The following is a 9,105-nucleotide window of genomic DNA, read 5'->3' on the forward strand; positions in this document are numbered from 1 at the left end:
GTTCTTGGGGGCTGGCCGCTGGGGGTTCCAGTGCGGGGGTGACGCTGCTCTCGCTCTCGGGGGGCCTCGGTGGTTCTGGGGGATGTCTTCTGGTGGCTGCATGTGGGCCCTCGGGTAGTTTTCTAGTGGCAGTCATGGGTTGCTGGTCCGGTTGCTTGGCCGTGCTGGGGCAGGTCCGGGATGGGCGCGGGGGGCTTGGGACTCGGGGGGCGTGCTGCTCCTTGGCTGTGGCTCTGGTGGGCAGGTTGCCGGGCCCTGGGCCGGTGTGTGCCCTGGTGCCCGGCTCTGGGCTGGGGGCCTCTGGTGCGCTGGTGGTCTGCGGTTCTCATGGGCTGGGGGCTAGGGTTGGCTGGGGGCGTGACATGGGGCTAGTGGGGATGGGGGTCGACCCAGCCTGGGTGTCCTTGTGTTATATGTTCTGATAGTGGTCTGCCACTTAGATCCTTGACTTGAACTGTGCCTGTGGTCTTCCATTTTCTCACAATGTTTCTCACAGTGGAGACTGAMAGCTGAAMTCTCTGAGAYAGCTTTCTGTATCCTTCCCCTAAACCATGAYGGTGAACAATCTTTTTGTTTTCAGCTCATTTGAAAGTTGTTTTGAGACTCCCATGCTGCGACTCTTCAGAGAAGATGCAAAGAGGAGAAAAACTTATTGCCCCCCCCTTAAATACCCTTTCTCATAGTTGGAGTCACATGTATGGAGGTCAAGGGTCACTGAACTTACCAAACCAAATTTGAGTTCCAATAATTAGTCCTAAAGGTTTTGAAATCAATAAAATGACAACARTGGCCAAATTTATGCACCTGCCTAATTTTGTTTAACCAATTATTGCACATTTTCTGTAAATCATATAAACTTCATTTCACTTCTCTAATATCACTGTGTTTGTCCCCCATATGATGTATTTAACTGATTTTTTCTATCAAAACAATCAAATATTTATAAAGATAAATCAGGAAAATTAACAAGGGTGTCCAAACTTTTGTGTCCCACTGTACCTCTAGCAGCTAAGGTATTTATTTTTCATACCAGAACCACCACTTTAACAGATCTAAGTTATCACTTTAAATAGAAGCTGTTTTTTATTTAAGTTTTTCTTAAAAAACAGTGCAAATTTTTGACACAACATATTTACTGTATATATGTAGCTTAAAGACATTCAGTCAAACTTTTTGTTGTTGTCAGTATTACAGATATTTCTTAATAAGCTCCAAATATTGACAATTGAAGATTGTTGTTTTTTCCAGGAGTTTAACCCCGAGGAGTTTTACCATCTTCTGGAGGCAGCGGAGGACCACGCCAAGGAGGGTCACCTGATGAAAACGGACATTCCTCGTTACATTGTCAGCCAGCTGGGACTCACCAGAGACCCGCTTGAAGGTGAGGGATGTACACGGTGTATAAAAAGTCTCTTATTTTGAAAATAATAATTAAAAAAAAAAGATCAAACTGAAGCAGACATCTGTTTGCTTTCAGACATGGTGAACCTGGACAGCTATGACAGCGAGGGACCGGTCACACCTGAGACAGATGACTCCACAGAAGTAAGAGCCAAAACAACGCTGATCAATTCTCCAGAGCAGCAGCTCTGAATCTAAATTTAAATTAGATTTGTACATGTAGGCTGGCGAACGAGGTAATACAATTGCAAGAGTTCCTTTTTTWAACTTTTTCAGCCAATTTAACATCAAAGACTTGGCACGCACACTGGAATCCATTTAATTTAGCTAATTCATGCTGACATTTAGCAAACAGGATTTCCCTTCGCAGAAACTTTGGGTTCTCCTTTCAGCATTAGGCAGGCTGCCAAGAGGTGGAGTGTGAAGCAGAATGTGCAGCACCCTAAAGTTACATTTTATTTATGTAAGGAACCAGCTCTTTTTCAGGTAAAGATGATGTTTTCTTCAACCTAAACCATTGTCCCATTGTCTTATCTGTAATTCTTAAAGGGTAAAATTCAAGCAATGAAACCACCGGGAGAGGCAGACTTTCAGACCATCAAGCTGATCAGTAATGGTGCATATGGGTGAGCAGAATGTTTCAATTTCTTACAGTGATGCTTTAATCCAACAGTAAGTCACACAGAAACAAATGTGCTTCAGTCAACAGAAGCAGAAAACTTGTACTATGTGTGTGTTCACGTGAATTAGTGCTGTGTACTTGGTGCGTCACTTGGAGACGCGCCAGCGGTTTGCCATGAAGAAGATCAACAAGCAGAACTTGAGCCTGAGGAACCAGATCCAGCAGGCCTTCGTGGAACGAGACATCCTCACCTTCGCCGAAAACCCCTTCGTCGTCTCCATGTTCTGCTCCTTCGAAACCCGGCGGCACCTCTGCATGGTCATGGAGTACGTAGAAGGTGAGGATGGAAAGATGGAGATCTGTATTCTGCAGGCGTGCAGAGGTCAAAATGAAATAGTAGTAATAATACTCTTTCCATCCACACACATAGAATGTTCTTTGCAGATAGTCACATAATTTCTCATCCACATTTCTCTTTTTTTGATCATTTATGATCACACGTTAAACACAGGCTAAAATGCTTGGTTGTATCAAGGTGGCAAGAAAAAGGGCAATGGTGGACACAGCTAGCCAAAAATGTTAGCTTCACTAAACTCTAAACCACAATAAAATTGACTTAGTCCTGCTAATGATAATAAGCTAAACAGAAAAAATAAATTGGCAGAAGCTAATGCTATTAAACATAATGTCCAGTCCACCATATGTCAGCAAGAAGGTTTTAGGTTTTATCTCTGAATACATACCCGTCTAATGTTTCGTTCCCCTCCTTCATCCTGTCTCACAGCTTTCACTCACATTTTACAGTCAGTACCTAAAACTTCAACACATATCAAACCAAACCTGTATGTGTAATGCGACAAACGTAAGTCGACACAACTCAAAATGCAACCGATGAAAGCATTCATGTCCCATTTACAGGTGAGGCTTGAGGAAATAATTTGTTTCAGTAAAGCCAGGAGGCGGAGCTACAAACCTGCAGGTCAGGCAAGAAAACCAGAGGGAGAGAGAGGGGAAAAAGGAAGTGGCTGTGCCTCATTGGCCACACCCTACCTGGGCCGTAGACCTGTTGTGTCGGCTGCACTGATGGCTGTGAAATGAGACGGTCTAGTCTACGGAAGACATATGATTGTGTGAACACACGCTTCCTTGTTACCAAAATGAAACGTTTCATACCACATGCCTTTAGTTGTTTTTTACTAAGCCCGCGAGGGGACACGGAGGGATTTTTTTTTCCTTTTGTGTYCCCATGCACTACCTTTGTATTCCCTCGCAATACTTTTGCGTTCCCTCGCAATACTTTTGCTTGCGTTCCCACGCAAAAGATTGTTTTGTATATGAACCGAATTAAATCAGACTTTTATTTTGAAATATCCGGTTACCAAAACAGGATGTGTCGCCACAAGTTTGTGAAAATGACATTGATGTTGCGTGGCTGTACTGTGTTAAAATATTGGCATATGACATACTTCCATGCGTGGCTGTGTGATGTATTCATTCTGAAGCTGAATTAAAGCAGTAGGCTAACTCGCTAATGGTGAACATGTGAGTTTGCTAATAAACCGGCAGGCACAACAGTGATAAACTACTTTTGCAAGGGAACGCAAAAGGTATTGCGAGGTAACACAAAAGTATTGCGAGGCAACGCAATACTATTGCGTGGGAACGCAAAAGAAAAAAAATCTCCCATGTCCCCTCGCGGGCTCTGTAGTTTTTCCATGGTATAACGTCACAAAATTCAGTATTATTATAATAACGTTACTGGTAAATAAATAAAAAGCATTAATAATCTGGGTTTAGTGCCAGTATCAGTACCTGTAACTGCATTTTATTCAAAAAGAAAAAATAAGTAGGTCCTCTGGATGGGTTCTTCTTTAGTAAAACATTCCGTCTCTCCTCCAAGAGACTTCTTCAGTCTATGAGTTTCAGGTGAACTCAGCCTTATAAGCACTGCATTTTATTCAACATCTCATTGCATCAAAAAAATTCATCAGCTAAACTGCTAAACTTAAAATTCTTTGGTCTGTGCTATATTTCCATGCTCTGCCATAAAAAACAGCTGTAAAAGTGAATAACAAAATAAACCCTCCATTGTCTTTGTTTGCTTGTTTAATTTGCTGATGGTGCTGAAGAAATTATTGGGGTTTACATTATATACTGATTTTAATTACACTACACATGGTATAGTTTTATGATAGAACTGTAATAATAGTTGAATGTGATTGTTTTGCTCAACTTGATTTTACATTGATAGATACTGTACATGCCTGATAACAAAATTCAACACATAACTGAACATTTATTTCTTCATTAGAAAAGATTATTATTGTCTGAGGGCTGTGGCTCCGAAGTATAGGGACTCCCCATGCTAATGATGTAATCAAATAGGTGGAGCCAGGCCCCGGAGCTTTTGATAAAACTGATAGTACTTCCCTTTTGCGGCCTGATCTCTTGGGCACTCGAATAAACCAGACATCAGCAAAGAGTGCTCTTTGGTTTTGTACGGCTACTCTTTAATAATCCTTCCCATGCTATTGCTCATTCTCCATAAGCTTAAGCACACAGCTGGTAAACGAACACAAATACATAACTACGTTTTCTTTCAGCACAATGAATTCTGATATACAGTTGGCAGCGTAGGATACTCAGATGCAGCCTACATTTTCAGGGTCTTGTTGGCCACGTGAGTACGTGCCTACAAATTGGAACAGCCTACGGTACGGGGCAGTAACGTAAGCAACCGACAAATGCACCTTACATCGGATGCAACCCCTGAATTGAGACACAACCTGTGACAAATTACAGCCTTTGAAATAGTGTTTCAGTTATTTTGGTTCTTATATTTAAAAATTGAARAACAAATATTTGTAGACTAAGCAAAGATGTGTGTCTTTGTTTCACTATTTTGTTTAGCAAAAAACTCAGGAAATCATCGCTGTGACTGAATGACATCCAAGCTGAATTAATTGTTGTGACATTGTACAATGTTTTGAGTGTGGACTTATGTGAATTTTTTGTTTGTTTGTTTATTTGTTTGGTTTTTTGACAGATTCTTGTTCAGCTGTTGTTTAGAATTTATGTTTAAATCTATGTTATTGGTTGTAAACAGTGATTACTGGTGATTGGCAAATGAAGCTTTGCTGAAGCACTGAAGCTTGCTTTGAAAAATGGTTCATTACTCAAACTTTTACAACACAGTCTTCTTTGGTGCAATTGTGTGGTCAGAAGTGTGAAGAGCAGCACAAAATGAACTCATCATGTGAGAGTTGTCTGCTGATTAACATCATGAGACATTTTCTGCTGCTTTGAACAGATTTCTTTTTGTGGGTGAAAGAATAAAGTGATGGTTATGTGCCATGGCATGATGTCACTGTGACTACTTCACATTTGTAAACAGATTATTTAAAAAAAATCAGAAATCAAAAACAACACAGTCTGAAACGGTGCTTGTGCTGCCAGTTCTCTGCCTCCATAACTTAATGTTTTCAACCAGTTTGTTTACTCTAAAAGCTTATTGTATTTTAGAAAGTGTCATTGATCACTAGGGATGTCCCRATCCAGATTTTTTGGCTCCCGATACAATCTGATTTTTTTAATGATTACTCTTTCTGATCCAATACCGATCTGATAGCTTTATTTCTTTATTTCTTTCCAAGTGACAAGGTCGGTAGTATTAAAGCGAGCCCTGCTGTTCCCACCATGAGAAACATCCAGTTTGCAGAGTTTGCAAGATGTAGTTTCAGCATCATTGTTTTCCATTGAAAAGTGTTCCCACACTGTGGACATGGTTGCATACTTGTGTGCGTCTTGACTTCTTAACAGCAGTTGTAAAGCATGATGATGCTGAAAATTGTTGCGAAAACTGGATCGGCCAGATCACATGACTAAATCCGATTCTGCCCGATTTTCAAAGAATGGCCATATCTGCCACCAATACCGATACTGGGTATCTGCTCGGGACATTCCTATTGATCACATGTCTTTTACCAAACAAATAATCTCTGACACAGTGCTTCTGAATTCTGAAAGTATGTTGTTTTTAATCGATACATGCGCCAAAGCTCCAGCTTCAAACTGCCCATCTCTACTTTGCATTGCTTTCTGCTCACAGTGCAGCATTGTTAAAAGCATGTCACATGTAAAAGTCAATACTTTGGGGTTTACTGTAATAAGAATGTGATATCCTAAGATTATTAGCATCAAAGAAGATAACCTATATTATTTTAACAGGTATGAAGTCCATTAATAATTTCTAAAGTTAATATCAATGCTAAACCGCTCAACACAAACTTAGTTTTGCTATTAGCGGGTTAGTGGATGAGTGGGACTGTCTCCATCACTGGAAGAGTGTGTGTAGTAAAGGAAGTATTTGTACATGAAGTGTATTGAAAGTAAAAATGTACCAGTCATGTACAGCTGTAATAAATGGCAGCTACAGTATTTTTGKGAGTTAGGTTATTCTGAGTGTGTGGGAAAGGAAAGCAAAGGAGAAAACACGATGTTTATGTATATAAGAATAAATAAGGAGAATCTTTTTACACAGAGAATATCACAGGGTATCAAGGAAGATTTGTGTTTTTAAAGGAGCTATGGTCAGACACAGGGAAAAGCTGGTATTGAAGAAGTGTGATTATCATAAAGATGAGAGGGATGACACAGCAGGTGCAGGGAAAAAAATCAAGAAAGTAGATTTCCTCTCTTCTCTTCTTGGCAGAACTTATAGAGTGCATTTACAGTAAATTAGTTGGTTTCCTGGCATGGACTTGGCTTTTAAGCAGAATCCACCAATTTTGAGCTTGGATGAGGTCGGGGCTTTGGGAAGGCTTTCAAAAACCCAATTTATTGAGTAAAAACCAGTTCTGGCGGGTGTTTATGGTCATTGTCCTGTTGGAACACTCAACTGTCTCTGTGTTGAGGTTAAAGTTGAAGGATTTGGAACTTTGTTTTATTATTGCATCAATTTTGTGTAATACATGAGCCCCACAAGCATGATACTGCTACCACCATGCTGGGCAGGTGGTTCAGTGGTCCTAGGGTAGACTGCTGTTACTGTCATCAAATAGCTCTTTGTCTTGTCTGACCATAAACATTTCTCCAGAAGCCATTTGTTTCACCCATGTGGGCAGCAGCAGATTTTAGTCTGGCTTAAAGGCRTGTAGTGGAGCAGAAACTTCTTTCTTGGTCAGTTCCTGCACTTTTCATTCATGTCTGAGCTTCTGTGGTTCCTGAGTGTTCCTTGGCATCATAGGCTGTTCATGTTGTGAAAAAGATAGAAATCAGCTTGCATTTATTCCAAAGCTGTTGGAATGTTGCAACAGTAAATATCATGCTGTATATTTGATTTGATAGTCAGAGGGGCTGTAGGCCTATAAAGGCCTTGTTCTAAATTAAAAAAAATGTGTTTTTAAAGTAATTTTGTAACTTGGTATTAGTACTTGGTATAAGTACTAGGTAACAGTGAGAGCCCAAACTGAAGTACTCATACTTGGTTTGAGAAAGACTGGTATTGGGACACCCCTAGTTTCAATATTAGACATGTGACATTCACAAACGATTCAAATATTTTGAACAGACTCTTATGATTGGAACCAAATTTCAGACAGTAAAGAGCCATTCCTAGTTTTTTATTCCTTATAATTTTTCCTCCTTAACCACAGAGACAATTGCTCCTCCTTTGCTTTTTCACAGAAAGCAGACAAAGGGGGGAGGGAGTACAGCAGCTCAGGAAGGGGTCTACTTGACAAAACACATGATACTGCCCACATATCATCGTGTTTGGTGTATGTGATGACGTACTGTATGTCCCTACATGAAAATATAACTCTTTCAAAATCAAACAGATTTATTCTCTATGAAACAAATGTCTCATCAAGATCAGATTACCTTCAAACAGCCATTCGTCCCATAAATATAATATAGTAATGGTAATATAGTTTTTAGGCTCAAGAATACAAATAAATTTGAGTTTGGGTTATTTTCTGGCAGATTTCTTCAGTCATGCTGCAAACATGACATCAGATCCACCATTACCAGGTGGTGATAAAAGTGCCAGAGTGATTGTGACCTTTACACGGACAACTCACGTCATAATTGTCTATTTCAGGCCTTGTTGAGTAATGATTAGTAGTGATTATAGTCTGATTGTCTGGTAATGTCACTGATTGTTCTGCACAGGCTGACTCAAAGAACCATTGTCAGAATTAACAGAATTRTTGCACATTTTCCTAAAAGGAAAGTGAAATAATCACTGGGGGACATTTGTTGTAACTCAGAGCATCAGCGGGGTCTCTGATCCAGCGTCTTCTCTCCTCAGGTGGTGACTGTGCTACTCTGTTGAAGAACATCGGGGCTCTGCCTGTGGAAATGGCACGCATGTACTTCGCAGAAACAGTCCTAGCACTCGAGTACTTACACAACTACGGCATTGTGCACCGAGACCTCAAACCCGACAAGTAGGTGTCCTCCTTCAAAGTGTTTCAGGGATGATGCAACCTCTGTATCAAAAAAAAAAAAAAAAAAGAAAGAAAAACCTTAAATAGGTTGCTCTGTTTCTATTCTCAGCCTCCTGATAACCTCGATGGGCCACATCAAGCTGACTGACTTTGGTCTGTCTAAGATAGGACTAATGAGCCTGACCACCAACTTGTATGAAGGACACATTGAGAAGGACACGCGGGAGTTTTTAGACAAACAGGTATGACTGAGTCATTATTACAAAACAAAACAAAAATGCCCTACAAGGTCAGGAAACATTTTTTTTTTTGGAGCTATTTAAATATCTCCAATAAAAATGGAGATTTTAAAGGTCCGTGATGAGAATTTTTAAAATTCAAAACCTAAAAGAATTATCATTAAGGGCACTTATGCATGAACAATGAATCATCCTTTACTACTATGAGGCTATCTTTCTGTTTTCATCACGACTGATGATTTGCTACAACCTGTAGTGACTGCCTGTTTTTGAATCTTATTTTTTATTCTGCAGTTCTGTCTGCCTTATTAAGACAAATACTTGTGTGTGATTACCATTGTGATCCAACCAAGCCACTGGCAGGATGTTTCCTGTTTCTTTTTATTTTGGTTCT

At 40.1% G+C, this 9,105-nt stretch overlaps 1 protein-coding gene across 5 annotated transcripts in view; it reads left to right on the forward strand.

Annotated features, from left to right (window-relative positions):
• LOC106517857 (microtubule-associated serine/threonine-protein kinase 1) overlaps positions 1-9,105 on the forward strand; it is a 79,056-nt gene that overhangs the window by 57,591 nt on the left and 12,360 nt on the right. For all 5 annotated transcript variants that reach the window (XM_014008892.1, XM_014008894.1, XM_014008896.1 and 2 more), the window contains 6 exons: positions 1,249-1,381; positions 1,478-1,545; positions 1,951-2,027; positions 2,152-2,360; positions 8,334-8,472; positions 8,582-8,714. In XM_014008892.1, coding sequence (XP_013864346.1) covers positions 1,249-1,381; positions 1,478-1,545; positions 1,951-2,027; positions 2,152-2,360; positions 8,334-8,472; positions 8,582-8,714 — 759 coding nt within the window. The remainder of the gene's footprint in view (positions 1-1,248; positions 1,382-1,477; positions 1,546-1,950; positions 2,028-2,151; positions 2,361-8,333; positions 8,473-8,581; positions 8,715-9,105) is intronic.

Source organism: Austrofundulus limnaeus, unplaced genomic scaffold, assembly GCF_001266775.1.
Source record: "Austrofundulus limnaeus strain Quisiro unplaced genomic scaffold, Austrofundulus_limnaeus-1.0 Scaffold53, whole genome shotgun sequence".
NCBI classification, from domain to species: domain Eukaryota; kingdom Metazoa; phylum Chordata; class Actinopteri; order Cyprinodontiformes; family Rivulidae; genus Austrofundulus; species Austrofundulus limnaeus.